This window comes from Pleurodeles waltl, chromosome 8, assembly GCF_031143425.1.
Source record: "Pleurodeles waltl isolate 20211129_DDA chromosome 8, aPleWal1.hap1.20221129, whole genome shotgun sequence".
In the NCBI taxonomy this organism is placed as follows: domain Eukaryota; kingdom Metazoa; phylum Chordata; class Amphibia; order Caudata; family Salamandridae; genus Pleurodeles; species Pleurodeles waltl.
In genome coordinates, this window is record NC_090447.1 from 978,885,077 (window position 1) to 978,902,060 (window position 16,984).

Consider the following 16,984-nt stretch of genomic DNA (forward strand, 5'->3'; position numbering starts at 1 on the left):
AGGGAAGGTATTGCCTGTCACTGGTAGCGCCTACCGCCATGATTTTCTTGGCGTTGCCAACACCATGGAAAACATGACAATAGGCTGGCTCAGAATGCCAGGGGCACTACTCTGTCGGACGCTGGGCTGGGGATTCACATCCCCGGCCCGGCGGCTCAAACTACCAATAAAAACCATAGAGCAACATATAACCTTAGGTACTGCATACATCTATATGGGAAAGGGGGGACATACGGCCCATGAGGACCCCCACCTCCAGTGTACTCAAGCATTCTCATGCATGCAAGAACACTCTGGATGGCCCAGTCTTACTGTTTGGATGTACTAGTGAGAAGCAGTCTATCCATTGAGTTTGTGGTGAATAAAGCCTGTATCGCAGTACTATATTCCGCTGCCACCATCCATTACTAGTGTTATCACTCGTCTGAGCATGGTTGCTACTCTCATCAAAAAGAGCTCTACTTTGTGTGGAAACTCTGAACCAGCAGAGTACTGGTCTGCCAGAATGATGTAAAATGAACTCGATTTCACTGAGCGCATGTGGCTTTTGGTCATACTCCAACTAACAGCATACATAACTGTAAAAAAAATATACTCTCCAATATCTTTTTTTACTGATGAGATGTTATGTTAAGTCACTCACAGTAGCAGGAGAAAGTCCTAGGGAAAAGGGAAGCTGTTTTATTAGAACAGATATGACTGAAGCCTTGTCATTAGGTCTTTTAACGCCAGTCGAATTCAATAACACCATGCATTAAAAAAGCAAAGTGTCATGGTGAATGTCTCATTCTCCTGTTTCCTGCTGAATCCTATCACATACATACATACATGCATTGTATCTGATTGCATGTTAGTCTGTCTTGCAGCCTTTGTAATTCAAGGTTTTAATGTAGTCTTATTTATTCAACAGTGCTGTCTGTTTCAATAAGCACACGCCTGTCAGTTGCCGAATCTGGATCCACCAACTTGGAATGATATTTCTAAAATGGTTGATCCACTGTGGTTGAAAATAAGCTGATAGCATTAACATGTTTATACGATTCCCAAAAGTCACTATTTCCAAAAAAGGTAATGGTGTTCCTGTTTTGATAAACGTCATTTACCTTTTCGTTGTTACAAAAGGATAGCTCGTCCCCATATTGTAAAACCTGATGCAGTTTTCTACCTCTGCGTGTGCCCTCTACATTTGGAATAAAAATCCTGACACTAGACTTGGCTCTATCACTCCTGAAATTCCTATGAGATCCAATGTGAAATCTCTTCACAAAGATCATAATAAACTTAGGACTACCGCCACCTTTGTGTCTTGGGAAATTAAGGAATATCCGTTCTGCCTTTCCTCACTATTTATTCAAACTGAAATCCTTTCCCTTCCCTTTGGCCGTCCCCTTCTACTTCAATGCAAAGTGTTTTTTTTTCTCTGAACTAGGTTTGTACTACAGACACACACAGAACCTCCCTCTTCTTCCCACTCCCCCGCTCACTACTACCATCTCCTCCTTCCTATCCTGATTGTAACCTACACCCTCCCCTCTTCCTCACCCTCAGTGCTCTGTATTTCTGGTTCGACTTGCGTTTTGTTCTTTTGTTATACTAGCATTTTGATGTTGAATACATTGTTTAACCACTTAGCTGTTGGGGCTAATCCTAGAACCCCCACCCCCTCCAGTGCTGAACCCTTTTTGGTTACTTGGGGTAGTTTGTGCGTGGGCCCCCATAACATTTTGTCCACATCAGCTATCCAAGCCAAATGTGCGTACTTTTTTCCAACTTCCTGTGGATTCTAAAGGTACCCAGAGTTTGTGGGTTCCCCTGGAGGAGACCAAGAAATTAGCCAACATACAGCTAAAATTGTTTTTTTGGGGGGATATATGGGAAAAAAGTACTTCAGAAGAAAGCATCTGTATTCTACTCAGCAAATGGGATCAACTAACGGTTGCGGCGCTAAAATTACCATCTTCACATCTTTCAGGAACAGGCAGACTTGACTCAAAAAACAACATTTTTCATCACAGTTTAGATATTTTACCGGGATAATACCCCCTTTTTACTACTTTTTTTGTGTGCTTTCAGCCTTCTTCTAGTTGGTGACAGAAATGGGTGCGAAACCAATGGTGGATCCGGGACAGCGAAACATTTCTGAAAAATAGACAACATTTTAATTCAGCTAGGCTTCATTTGTGTAGATCCTTCAAGGTTTTCCTATAAAAATTAACAGTTGAAATATCAATATTGAAAATGAGTTGGAAAAATAAAAAAAAACAGCCATCTGTGTTTAAGTTTTTTTCTGTAACTTTTTCCATGTTACACTGCTGGACCCTTCTGGTTGCGGGGATATATAGGCCTTGTTGGTGTATCTAGAACCAAAGGTACCCACAGCCAATAAATTAGTTGCACTTTGCAATGGGTTTTCATTGTATACTGGGTATACAGCAATTCATTTGATAAAATATAGAGTGAAAAATAGGTATCAGGGAAACCCATGTATTTCCGAAATGGGCACAAGATACGAAGTTTAGAAGCAGTGGTTATTTGCACATCTCTGGATTCGGGGGTACCCATACTAACGTGAATTACAGGGTATTTCTCAAAATGACTTCTTTCTTACACACTGTCCTACATTTGTAAGGCACAAATGTAGAGAAAGACAATTGACAAAAACACTTCCTTGTTCTTCTATTCTGTGTTCCTCCAAGTCTCCCGATAAAAATCGTACCCCACTTGTGTGGGTAGGCCAAGTGCCCGCGACAGGAAACGCCCCAAAACGCAACATGAACACAATATATTCACTGAAAACTGACTTTGATTTTCGCAAAGTGTTTTGTTGTGGATTTTGGTCTCTAGATACTCCAGCACCTAGGGAAACTTAGCAAACGTATACAGTTTTGAAAACTAGACACCTAGGGGGTTCCAGAATTAGGTGACTTGTGGGGCTCTCACCAGGTTCAGTCACCCTGAAACCTTTGCAAACCTCAAAATGTATCTAAAAACACATTTTCCTCACTTTTTTTTTTTTATCTTGGAAAGGAATCATACAACAAATATATATATATATAACAAAAAAAAATAAAAAATTTAAACCAACAAGGGATAAACATTTGGGAGAAAGGTGTCCATTACATAAATAGTGGCGTACTATTTTGATTTGAACATTTATTCATTATGAGCCAAATTCCAATCCTGGAATGACCCCCATATTGCCTTCCCTTTCCTCCTAGCATGTTTCCCCTTACGTTCATACAATGCTATCTCCAAATAATATACAGACAGCAATCTAGCCAACCATTGCTGCCAGGACGGAGGTCGTGCATTCAGCCACCCGGATGATATACACAATCGATATACTGCCATGGCCACAAAAATAAATGCTCTATGTGGGCCGCCCATTTCTCCAGTGACCCCCAGAACCATGATCTCGGGGGTAAGAACTAGATCATATCCCAAAACTTCTTTCAAGACAGATTGAATACCCTCCCTCAGAACCTTTAATTCCCCACAAGTAGCCATCATGAGTACAATATCTATTCCATACATCCCACATCTTGGACAGCTTGTTCCCGATAGGCTGCCCCATTTGACGAGATGAGCTGGGGTATGATACAGGTCAAACATGGTCTTATCATGTTGCGCTTGGAGGGAAGAGGAGAGTAGGATAGTGTGTCCCAATTCTAGTGACCTTAAAAAGTTATTACTCCCATCTTCTAACTCCACCTTTCCTTATTCTTCTCTAGGTCATCAGGCTGTTCTGCCAGTAGTAATGGGTAAATTGACCTGATTGATATATTAGGATTAGCCAGGATATCATCCAACAGTTGATCACTTCTAAATCCCTGCACACCCCCTGTTTTCCTCACAAGAAAATCTCGTATCTGTAAGTATTTTAAAAAGTCCCTTCGCTCTAAACCATAACACTTCTGTAAATCACCAAATGCCTTGACCCCAAAGTTATCGAGAAAGTTCCCTAGCCTCACTATGCCTAAAGAGGCCCAGCTTGCCATACATCTATCTTTAAATATTTCTGGGAGTGATGGATTCTTTTCAATCATGGTATAACAATTATATCTCCCGAATCCTTTCTTTTTATACCATGACCGCCAGCACTTATAGGCCTCCTCCAATACCTTATATCGAGTTTTCTTGTAGTACCCGGGCTCATGAAATGTTACCAAGCACCCATTAGCTACTGCTCCTATCTGCAGCTCATATATATTAGGACAATCCTCTTCCAAAGTCCCTTCTTTCTTAGAACCCCATAAAGGGCGCATGTACTGAAAAGCTGCTGCCATTTGGTATAGTTTTATATTCGGTAAAGACCAGCCCCCCCTTTCTCGAGGGAGAGACATGAATTTGCTTGCTCTTCTACACTTGCCATATGCCCAGATGAATCTCATAACCACTCTATCTCCTTGAATCTAGGATTAGTAAAGCTCAGCGGTACAGCACGAAACAGATACAGCAACTTAGGGAGGAAAATCATTTTTACCATATTACACCTCCCCACAATAGTCAAATATAGATTATTCCATCTGCACATATCTTGTCTAGCTTTCGCAAGTATGGGATCCAGATTTAAATTAACAATTTCTCCTTTGGTGTAATATTTATACCCAAATATACTGCATGATCCACCCTTCAGGTATCCTGAGTGCTTGTATATTGATTAGTCAATAGCTGCGTTTTAGCTCTGTTTAGGAGATATCCAGAAAATCTTCTGAATTTCATTGATACCTCTTCAACCTCTCTCAATGCCGGGTCAGGGGTGGGAGTTAATATAGCTATATCATCTGCATATGCTAAAACTTTTGTATCCCATCCCTGCCTGTGAATCAGTGGAATCTTGTTATTTTCTTCCAGCTGTCTAAGCAAGGGATCTATATATACAGCAAACAAGAGCGGAGAACATGGGCTTCCCTGTCTAGTGCCTCTCTTAACCTGAACACTCTCAGATTGTCCCCCCATTAGTTGTATTTTGACTGCCGATAGTCTATATAGGGCCCTTACTGCTACAATAAATTTCTTCCCTAACCCATAGTACTCCATTACATACCACAAGTAATTCCAGTTCACCCGGTCAAATGCCTTTTCTGCATCTAATAATGCGACTGCCATAGGCTCCGCAGCAACTTCCGTAGCATCAAAGAGTGCAAGAACTCTTCGAATATGATCGGTAGTATCCCTTCCCGGCACAAACCTGTGCTGTCTGGGGGAAACTAGCTTCCTAATCACCAGGGATAATCGAGCGGCTAGTATCTTTGAATATATTTTAGCGTCGCTGTTGATTAGTGTGATCGGCCGGTATGATGCCGGGTTTAATGGGGGTTTCCCTTTATTCAAAAACATTACTATATTGGCCATATCCCACGATGGAGGGGTTGCCCCTCCATTCTGTACCTGAATAAATAGCTCTATCATTACCGGGAGCAATACAGCTTTAAAAGTTTTATAAAACTCTAAGGGAATTGAGTCAGGGCCTGTGGCTTTTCCAGTGGCAAGATCACTCAATGCCTTATCAATTTCCGAGATATCTATCTGTTCTCCCAGGTATAGAATATCACTCTCTGGTAGCTTATCAACTTTAATGGGGCTTAAGAATTCCAACATTTCTTCCTCGGGATATATAGATGTGTCATCGTATAATTCCATATAGTATCTATGAAAGACCTTCCTAATTCCATCCACTTCTGAAACCGTCTGTCCTTGCCAATCTTTAATCTCTCTAATAATCCCGAATGCTATTTTCTGGCTTGCCCGTATTGCTAATAAACGCCCAGATTTTTCTCCATACTCATACCCTTGTGAGCGTTGTGCTAAATATTTCTCCGCTATTCTTTGAGTCATAGTCTCATTAATTGCTGCTTTAGCTATAACGACTTCCTCCTGGGCCCTCTTTATATCAACCCCAGTTTCTATCGCAATAACCAGCTGTCTTTCTAGCACCCTTAGTTTCGTTTGGAAATCTTTTATTCTACTTTGGGTATTTTTCTGCTTTTTAATGCTGAAACTCAATGTTTCTCCTCGTATTCCTGCTTTTAAAGTATCCCAAACTATCTCTACTGGAGCTGACCCTTGATTGAACTCCAAGAATTCAGCTAACCACTTGCTCATATACTCACAATACTCCGGGTCCTTAAGAAGCCCTCTTTCAAATGTCCATCTCCTAGCCTTTGATTCTAACCCATCCAATTCCAAATCTAATACTAAGGGGTCTATGATCTGATATGACCCGTGGGTATGACTCCGTCCTACCCTGATTCAATAATACAGGAGAAATAAAAAAATAATCAAGTTGTGCTAATTTCGCATGAGGGGCCGAATAACAGGTATATCCAGGATCTGGCTTGCAAAGTCTCACCCAAGCATCCACTAATCCTAATTCTTTCTGAATGGCGACCATTGCATTATATACCCGAGGTTTACACCCCTGATACTTCTTGGTTGTAGGTGCTAAAACATCCTGTAATCCCTCCCAAGAACCATTAAAATTGAAATCACCACATAGAATATAGGGGGGGCCCATCCTGTTAATTCCATGGCGAGGGTATCTAAAACTATCGAATCGTCCGTAACTACCCCATATACGGAGCATAATGTAAAACTACTATGCCCATAGCTGCATTCTACAATTACCCATCTCCCTCCCCTGTCCGCCTTCTGTCTAGTAAAGTTTAATTTATTAGTCCGATCTAATATCGCCACCCCTTTAGTTCTATCCTCTTGTTCTGATCGAACGATTACTTTCATACCGAGTAGACAAAGAATTCCGGGATTTTTATATTCCACATGTGTCTCCTGTAAGCAATAAATGTCTGCCTTAAAAGTTTTTAATTCCTCCGCCACTCTCCTTCTTTTACGAGGGTCAATTAATCCACATATATTAATTGAAGCGATTCGGAGTCTAGCTATTTGCTATTTTTAGTTTCATTTCTTTTCTCTTTCTGCTCCCCCAAATCTTTGTATCTAACTGCACTTTCTCTTGAATTTTCCTCTCCCTTTGTTCCCCTCTTTATATTCCCCCCCCGTTTCTGTTGCTTCCCTTGTTCCATTCCTTGTTCCATTCCTTTCCATTTTACTCCCTTGTTTTCTATCCCTTCCCTCTCCTCCTTCTCCTCCTCCCCATTCCCTCCTCCTTTCCCCACCCCCATCCTCTCCCACTCCCTCTTCCCCCCCCTCCACAGACCAGTCTCTTCCATCCCCCTCCCATGCTTCCTTCCTCCCCGAGACTGGCCCCCCATCCTGTAGAGCAATCAGACCACCCATGGCCTGAGTATTGGCATTGTGTATGTGCGGACCCACCCACCAGTTACCCGAGCACCTTTGCCTTACAAGTAACTCCACCTTAGCTACTCGACCACCATCACGTATTCTTTTGCTTTAATTTCCTAAGTGAATACTTTTGTTTTCCCATTCATTATTATTTTAAGGCGATCAGGGGCCAGCAGATACGCCTCCCCACCTTTATCTAAAACTGGTTTAATAAGCTGTCGGAGCCGCCATCTCCGCTCGACAGTGGCATGACAGAAATCAGGGCGAGTGAAAAAGGTAACCCCATCCACGGTGCGAGGGGTATTAGGACGGGCTTTATCCAATATCTCCTGTCGCAATAAGTAATTTCCAAAATAGACTAGAATAGCTCTAGGATATTTAGAGTCTGCCCGTTGGCCCCCCTCCCGCCGGTTTAACGGAAACCTGTGAACACGCTGCAATTCATTCTCCCAGTTCCAATTCCCCAATTCTGGGAAAGCACCACACAAGAGGTTGACCATATACGTCCGCATATTGCTTCCTTCTAGGCCTTCCGGTATACCCAGAAATCGAAGATTATTCCTTATTTGTCTATTCTCGAAATCTTCCAATTTCCACATTACATCCGTCAGTTGTTCGTCTCTCATAGTGTTCTGTTCTTTAAGATTAACATCCTCCTCCTCAACTGCCACTATCCTTTCTTCCATTGAGGACAGCTTAGTCTCGATTTCTGTGCATGATTTTGCAACCTTGCGAACTGTTCCCTGTAATCTCTTTGTAGCGATCCTCGCACGTCGACTTTCAATCCTAGTCTCTGTTTGCAACTCTTTAATTGAACTATAAATTGACTGCAGCATCCCTGCCTCAGCACCCATTACAGACGAATTATAAGTGGGGGGACCTGTGTCTGTTTCCTTATTGTCATTAGCTAAGCCCTGGTTAATTATAGACGAAGAATCCGCTAATCCAATACCAGAATAATCCCATTTTAAAGTCCTACTACCCGTGGATTTCGGGTTTTCTGGAGACCCCTGGGAACAAGTTCGTGCTTTAACAGATTTCCGTTGTCGGCGCAACTGTCGCACTGTAGGTTCATTACTTGATGATTTATTTTCAGCCCCCGATGTTTCACTATCATCAGACCCACCAAGGCTGTGATCGCCACTGCTGAGATCGGATTCTTCTGTCAGAGAGCAAAATTTATCACTATTGTCCTTGCCCCAATCCACAAATTGGGGAACTTTTCCTGTTATTTCGCCCCACTTTTTAGTGCTTGCTGAAACCTTGTGTTGATTCTCTCCTTCTGTTGCAGGTCTTGATATGCATACACCTCCTTCCCTATCCTGATGCTCCGATCGCTCAAACTGGTCAAATTGTTGTACTTGAAACTGCTTATTCTCAGTAGGAGGGCCGAGCTCCTTCTCTCTTGTCTCCCTATGATTGTCTTCCAACTCTGACACACTCTCAATGCCTTGGCTAAGGTTCACACGGGTGTCGTTGTTTATAGTGGACCCCTACATGCTGCTGGTGCTCAGAAGAGGTTCTTTCCCTAACATGTTATTTTCAGAGGGGGGGTCATATGTGCAGACCGAGTATCCTGCGCCCCACCTGCAAGAAAAGTCGTAATAGTAGATTGACTTTTGCCTTTCACCTTAATTTCTAGCGGGGGAGTGGTAATGCTATCACTTGTCTTAGAGCCTCTCCCCAAACTCAACATGTTTTCCACAGCTGGTTTAACTACAGTTGCCATCGGGCGTTTGTTTGCTCCCGATAGCTATCCTTTACCTCTACCAACACGCGTCACTTTTACTCCTTCAGTCTTATCTCCAGGATTCCGAATGGGTTTGGGAGCCATCTTAATTTTCAGTACATGTGACAACAGCCTAAATAGTCCTATTATCCCAGTCGACATTGATAATGCATCCACAATTGTTTGTATTGTCAAGCTCTTCCAGGGCCATAAGGGGGCATATAAATGCAGACTTGGATTGACTTGCGAACCTAACAACAACATCAGAGCCCCCAAATCTTTAGTTCTCCTTTTATACCTCTCCCCCTCTGTTTGCTTCTCTATTTCCCCCCACCCCCTTTCCCTTCTCCTGGATAATCCCCCTTCCCCTTTCTTCTTTCTTGTTGCAGGGCAAGAAGGGGGGATATCAAGATAACGTTAGGTGATAGAGATTGTATCAAATTTTTAGAGTTCACCACTTTTTAGCGAATATTCTTCTCTCCCTATTTTCCTTTTTTTTTTTGTCTTTTTTTTTTTTTAAAGAGAGAAAAAGACCCAGCCTAGTTACTTGCAGAGGTGGGGTACATCGGGCTCTCCTCCTGCCTGCTTCCTCCTGGTAGATTCCAAACTTTCAGCACTGCTTACACCCTCTTCTCCTCTGGGTGTGAGCAGAATTGGTCCTAAAACTTGCTCCTTGCTGCTTCGGGTCTCCGGGAGGACCTCCAACCCTGTACAGCCTGAGGGGTCGAGCACGCATTCTCCTGAAGTCTGTCGCTGTATTTTGCACCGCGCTCGGCGTCCTTACCCGAGTGCCGCTATGTCCGCGCCTCTTCCTGCAGCAAAAAGAGCCCAATAGAGAAGGCTCCTCATCTCCTCATCGCGTCAGGGGAAAGCAGGCCGAATTCAGCCGCTTGTTTCGGCCGCTCCGCCGCTGCCGCTGTGCACTCGGCTCTCCTGGTGGGCGGGAATGCGGTGTCGGAGTTACGCCGACGCCATGTTGCTCCCCGTTTTCCTCACATTTCAGCGATGCAAAGTTCTGAAATCTGAGGGGAGTCACACACTTCCTTCCACCCAGCATTCCCCCCCAAGTCTCCCAATACAAAGGTACCTATCTTGTGTGGGTAGGCCAAGTGCCCTCTACAGGGAAGATCCCAAAACGTGGTGATAATGATAACTAAGGTGAGTGTACTAATTAGTCCTGGGATCCGGAACCATTTAGGGAAACCTATCAAATCCAGACATTTCAGAAAAGTAGACATCAAGGGAGTCCAGGGAGTTATCGCTTGTGAGGACATTTCTGTGAAGTAAACTGCAGGGATCCACAAACTGCTTACCACTCAGCGTTCCTCAACTCGTCCAGATAAAAACGCTACTGGTGTGCCTGGGCTTAGTGCCTGTGAGAGGAATGGATCACACAACAGTCAATGGTAGCCTTTACTTAAGGTCTCGGATCATGCCTGTGACATGAATGGATCACACAACAGTCAATGGTAGCCTTTACTTGAGGTCTCGGATCCTGCCTCAGAGCTGTCCTCCATAACACAAGTTAAGGCTTGAACAGCAGTCATCCAGCAAGACACCCTCTCTTCTACTGTCACTTGACAGGAACTCGAACCGGAGGGTAGGTCCTTCACGTAGGACCTCGGATACATTTTGTCCGTTGCAGTCCTGGGTTTCGCGCTTCCTATGGAGCCACACCTCCTAGTTGGGGATGGGCGACCTTTCTGATTATATTTAACAGTTGACTAAATGTAAGTGATTGTTTTTTCCTAATGTTAATTGGAGAAGTGAGTTTTGGTCCTGATGAAGCGTCAACGGATCCACATGGACCATTGGACGGGAAACATGTCAACCCTTTGTTAGAGGTACCACACATTTATGGGTCCTCTAGTAGTATTTTGAAAGTTGTTGAGCATTGCACTCATTTCTTACTTTCCTTTTTGTTTTTAACCTTGGTCTTCATTTCTCCTTTACTGATTACATTTATGATGTGAGTTTGAAATAAATAACCAATTTTAATTACCTTTTTGCTCTCATGTTTTTGGATTGCATCATCGCCAGTCATCACTATAGTAATACGGCTGACAGCTCCTATTCTGGGAGCACGTCAGGCATTGCAGTGCCGGCCTGACATGGAGCAAATCCCAGTGATGATGCCTGTCATCCAGTGTGATGCGTGAGGGCTTTTGCTCCTGAATTATCAGGTTCCCTAGACCGTTTTGTTTGCCTTAGGAACATTGTACTCTTTATTTGTTTATGACTATTTTGGGAGACTGTACACTTGACCTTTAACTTCCCGGTCCCTCTCTCCTCCTTGATTTTTTTGACCTCTAAAACACTAGCCTATGTAGAAGTCAGATATGATCACAAAATTGCTGGTGGGTGGGTCCGTGGGTGTGTGATTTGTGCAAAAGTAGATGTCAGTCACCTTACATTTGCTTCTTCCCTCAATCAGCAGGTTCTAAGAAGACACTGAAATAATAGACACACTATTACTTCACCTTGTCACTTACCCATCATCATAGCCTTTAGCGCTGCTGGCACCAAGTCCGATATTTAACTAGGTGTTCCCACTCCCATGACCTCCTCCTTGGAATTCCTTGCTACCACCCAGCAAAAGTGCCCTTCCTCTCTTGCCAGCACCCCTCACACATAGATTCTATTTGTTTTAAAGGGCAGGTAACGGCTGACTTCACTAATCCACTCAGCTAGTCACATAAAATACAGATCTGTTCTTTGCAGCAGGTATATAAACCTTCTGCGCTACTTTATGGCTCCAGAACTGCCACTAGGTAAAAGTCCAATCTCTTTCTCTAACAGAAACATATTTCCAAGAGTTATCTTGACATTTTCATTGCTGCCGAAAAGCTAGGGTCGAAAAGCGTCGGTTGGAGTATGCAATGCTTTGAGAATTAATAAAATTGGTGACTAAAGAAATCCCTGGAGTGCAGCGTTATTCTTGTGATCTGTATATGTTACAGAGGTATGGTCGACCTCTGATGCTGTCAGTGGCAAACAAGCGCGTTGAGACAACCATATGTATATATATCTCCCCTGTACATGCATATGTGTGTGTGTGTATGTGTATGTGTGTATATATATATATATATATATATATATATATATATATATATATATATATATCCATCCATCCCCTATTCACATATATAGGCAGAGTATGTCTCTCTTTCCTTCTGTATATGTAAAGGGATCACTTTTATATGTGTGTTTGGTTTCCATGGGGGAGGGGGGGGAATATCGTGGCCCCCAGGGAAACCACACATCTGTAAAAAAAAAAAAAAATGCCCCCACTGAATGCTGGGGAGCCTTTTTTAGGCCCATTTTCCCCACTGGTGGAGAAAGCGGCCTTACCTACTGCTTCCTGCTCTGGTGGGGGAAAACAACTCTGACATCGGTGCTCCTCGTGGCACGCTGACATCACAGATGGGCGGGTGAAGGGGCCGGGGGAGACACTGAAGCTCTTCCGTGTCTCCTGAGGGGTTTTACGTTTTTTTTTTTGTTTTGTTTTTTCAAACCCCTACCTCGTGTATTGTCTAAGGATTGATCAGTTATAAAGTCAAATCTAATTTGATTGGATATGTAAAGCAGTAGCTTATGAGTAAGCTGAATATTTGTAGTAAATTATAGATTTGTGTATGATTTTTTACCTTTAGACACTAACATTTGTAACTGTTTTGTTTTAGATTTGGCAGATTTACAGTGGCCGCACTGCAGTCTAAGGTAGATCAGCATGAACGTGAGACAAGTCGTCTAAAGAAGGCTTTAGAAAGAAGTGATGAGTACATAGAAGAATTAGAGTCGCAAGTTGCGCAGTTGAAAAGAACAATCGATGACCACAAAAGGTGTAAGAAGAGTGATTGCTGTATACGCAGAGTGAATGGGTACAGTGAAGATGGTACATCATTGAAAAGTGAAGAGACCACACAAGCAAATCCAACTCCCAGTCAAAGCTCTGACAACATTGAACAACCATCACTTAGCGGACTGCAAGATGACAGTATGATGTGCTTAAGTTCTTCAAGTCAGGATTCCCTAAATGGATTAGCGTCTTGCCCAATTAATAAGAACATGTTTTCTGCATCTCAGGAAGATCTATTAGATACATCGGTCATTAATGCCCCTTTGCAGCCAAGTTGGGAAAATAAAATTGATGATTATATGACAAGCAAAGGTAAGGGTGCCTGTGGGTTTCCAACCGTTGATACTCCAACCATGTCTCTCAGTTCACTACAGTTGAATACACCAAATAACAAAGTTAGTCCTTTGAAGAGTGGAAAGAAGTCTTCTACGTATCTAAGAAAATTGACGTTTGACTTTCCTTGTGAGACTACAAGTGATGACAATGGTGATGCAACAGAAAACAGTGAAAGTGGGTCTATGCAAGAAACATTTGGAACCAGAAATAAGCCAACATTTTGGAACTACAGTCAAGGTGATTTTGAACCAGCATTGGGGTTTGAAAGTTCTAGTGAAAGTGTAAAACGTCCACAAGCTGAAAATCAATCTTCAATATCTAATGACAAAGCTTGCCAATTTTTATTTAAAAGACTTCAAGCTATCAGTGACGCTGAAATAAATCGTGCACGAACATCTAGTGAGGCATCCATGGATGCTGCTTACCTTGATAAAATTAGTGAGCTGGACTCCATGATGTCAGAATCTGAAAATAGTAAAAGTCCATACCTTTTCAGAACGGCTGACCTTGCTAGTGCGTCCAAGTCTTCACGCAGTACTAAGCTTCGAGAAACTCAGAAGGCAATTGAGCAGGAGAAAGCAAACCCTGACAAGTGCTCAGAGTCCAGTAATGACACATCAAACAGTGAAGAATGGAAGCCCATCACATTTTCCGTTCTCTCTCCAACTAGCCTACAAATGAATGAAAATTTCCCTTTGTTTGCAGATGAGCCTTCAGAAGTTGAAGAACTAAACACCCAGAAAAACAGCTTTGAAAAAGACCAACATTCTACAACATTCTTTTTTGGCCAGCAACGAAAACCAGGTGAAGATCCAAAGGGAGAGTCCTCCTTCTTTGATGTAGATGCCCCTGACCCTCCAGTGGAAGGTCAATCTCCGTGGGTTTCTTCCTTTGTTCCCGGTGAAAGGAGTAGAAGTAATAGCCATTCAACAAAGAGGAAAATTCAAAACAGTCTTACTAGTGCCAGTCCATCAAAGTCTTCAAAAAGTTGATGATACATATTCAGTAGAGAAAGTGTTTTCGAACATTTCTCCTACAATATGTGTACAATGATTTATGTTTGAACTTGCTGAAAGTCTCAACTTTTTTATCTTTTGGAAGTTGAAGAAATTCACCACGTTACTTCTGTACACAACCCACATTTTTCCGTTGCCTATACTCCACTTTGCTTACAGATAAAATTAGCTCCTTCCAATACTATTTTCAAAGTTTAGCATATTTTGTGTAAATCGGGAAGCACCTTTTAGAAGTCAGCAGTAATTATATTCTCCAGGAATGACATAACATAGTGTCAAGACTAACAATTATCACACACATCCATGTTATAATACATAATACCAATTGCCTGTGTGTGTTTTTTTCCTTTGGCAAATGAAGATGTACATATTTGAGAACTATTAGTTTAACACATATATAGAATCGTTTTGTAAAATAAAAACTGTGAATTTACTATTTAAAATAAAACAAATTAGTTGTTCTAAAGTCAAAGGTCTTGAGACAGTCACATGGGCCCTTTTCATGGATTTTGTCTATCCCACTCTCCTAACATCATTTAGACTAATGTTCTTCCTTTCCATCATTTTATAAGCATTTCAGCTTTCTCCTATTTCTTAGGCTTTGATCCCATCTTTTACAAAATTGTATTTTCCAGTGCCTTGGCATTCATTTTCACAGAGTTCTACTTCATGAACTAGAGCCCGTACCTGTTCACTTTGAAGGCTTTCCGCTTGCTAACTAGTATTCTGTATACATTGTTGTTGCTGTCCTTGTGACCATTAAGAATGTAGAAGGAGTCACGTTGTATAGTCCATTATGCCCCACAACATAAGTTACTAAACCACCACTGTTCCAGTGTTTCTTCATTATTTGGAATCTTCATCCAGTGATCCTCTTATGATCCATGCACATCTATTCATAAACCATATAGCTGACCTACTTGTTTATCTAATTTAAGGTCAGTGATGGATACCTATGCACGTTTCCGCACATTCCACTGAGTAATGTTTAAATATGTTCACAGTCTGGATGTCTGTTCTGGTTGTGCTGGTCAGGTCATGCTTGGTCTTCTTTTCGGAGCTTAAAATACAGACTTTCTGACTGAAGGATTGGTTGATTTTTCTTTTTCAGTTTTCTTCTTTTTCTCTCTGGTACACTGCAAGTACAGCTCTGATTTCTTAACTAGCAGATGATCCTTTAATGGTGAAACATGGAGATCAAGTACATATCTTTTCAACTTATTAGTACTATTTGTGACCGTACAGGAATTATTACCTATGATACAAATTTCTGTGTCATAAAAGGCTATTTTGGCCTCTTTACCAAAACTATCTCACCGTTCTGTAGTCATGCCTGGGTTTCTGATTTATAGATGTTAGCCATGTCTGCCTACCACAGATTGTGTAATCATCATTCTGTTGGTGCACTTATAAACCAAATGTTCACATTAGCCAGAAAGTTCCGTCAACAGTATAATCTAAATTTGCGCCAGCTGTTTGATTGATTCCCCTCTACCAGCTGTTCTTAAAACTATTGTCCACTGATTTGGCAAGGTGATGTGCTTTTACTAGGCAGGCTCAAACAAGGAGTTGTCTGCTTGAATTGCATAGGCTCCTTTCATTGACAATGACTCCCTTGTGGCCACAGTTGTACTTCTAGCCAGCGTTTTACATAGAAGGTGGATTGGTACAGTCATGTTATTTAATGAGAGCAGGGTCTGGTATGACCTAGCCTCAGTTCCTTTTCCTTGTACTGCCTAAAGCCAGTTGTTTTTGCCAGAGTTGCCCACATTAGTAATGGAAAGGAGCCTATAAACTGAGTACTGTAGTGGATACTGACAAGTATCTTTTTGTAACCACACCTACGAGTTGAACTCCTGTCATGTCTCCTTTAAGGTGAACATGGCTGATTTATGGTGGTGGGAAAGGAGGAGAGTCTTGTATTGGTATGAAAATGTCTTTTGTATAGGATGTCTTATGTGTTTTTTTAATACATATGAGTTCACGGTTTAGCCTAGCATTGATCAATCCAATTATGAAATTTTTGTGATTCATTGTTTGTACTAAATGTTAAATATTCTTTTTCTGTGTTTGTTTATTGTGAGCTTATATTGTGTAAATTTTCCTGATCTGCAGGTGTGGTCAACCATTCTTAACATGTAAATGCATTGGTTGTTTTAGTTGTTAATTATGCTTGCTTGTATATTTCTGTAAGCTGTGCTGTGCATAGAACATTTTGCAATAACACTGTTTTTCTATGTGTGTTAAATAAAATGTCATGAGCATCATTGTTTTGCATTCACTCTTTTGAATAAGAGTCCTAGGAGCTAATTGTGCACTTAATATTTAAGATAATTTTTTAAAATGACACTGATATTCCTGACCTCTTCCCCTCCAGAAATTACACAGGTGATATTGGACAACACCACCACCAGCATATGGTACATCAAAAAACAGGAAGGACCTTCAGTCAGGAGGCCCTGCACCTTTGGAAACGTCTGAACTGGAAGGAAAGTTTCCTAACGGTAAACCACCTGACTGCATCATCAAATCCCAGGGTGGACAATTTAAGCTGTCGGTGCCTAGCAGATCACAAGTGGCATACACCTGAAGGTGGTACAAAGTTTCTTCCGCAAATGGGGAGAACTTTGGCATAATCTGTTTGCCACCATGCAATATTATCACTTCTACACATTGGAGTTTCCAAGATGTTTCTTGCTCTGTGGTACTTTCTACCTTGCGTTGAATTCGGGGTCCTTGTATGCCTGTCCCCTGATAACAGTCCTGACCTCCGGTCTAAAG

General features: G+C 41.9%; 1 protein-coding gene across 1 annotated transcript in view; it reads left to right on the forward strand.

Annotated features, from left to right (window-relative positions):
• The window catches only part of OBI1 (ORC ubiquitin ligase 1), a 165,335-nt gene extending 148,865 nt beyond the window's left edge, over window positions 1-16,470 (forward strand). Inside the window, exon 6 of the mRNA XM_069205215.1 lies at window positions 12,676-16,470. Within this exon, the coding sequence (XP_069061316.1) occupies window positions 12,676-14,179 (1,504 nt within the window). The 3' untranslated portion in view covers window positions 14,180-16,470. The remainder of the gene's footprint in view (window positions 1-12,675) is intronic.
• Window positions 16,471-16,984: the final 514 nt, after the last annotated feature.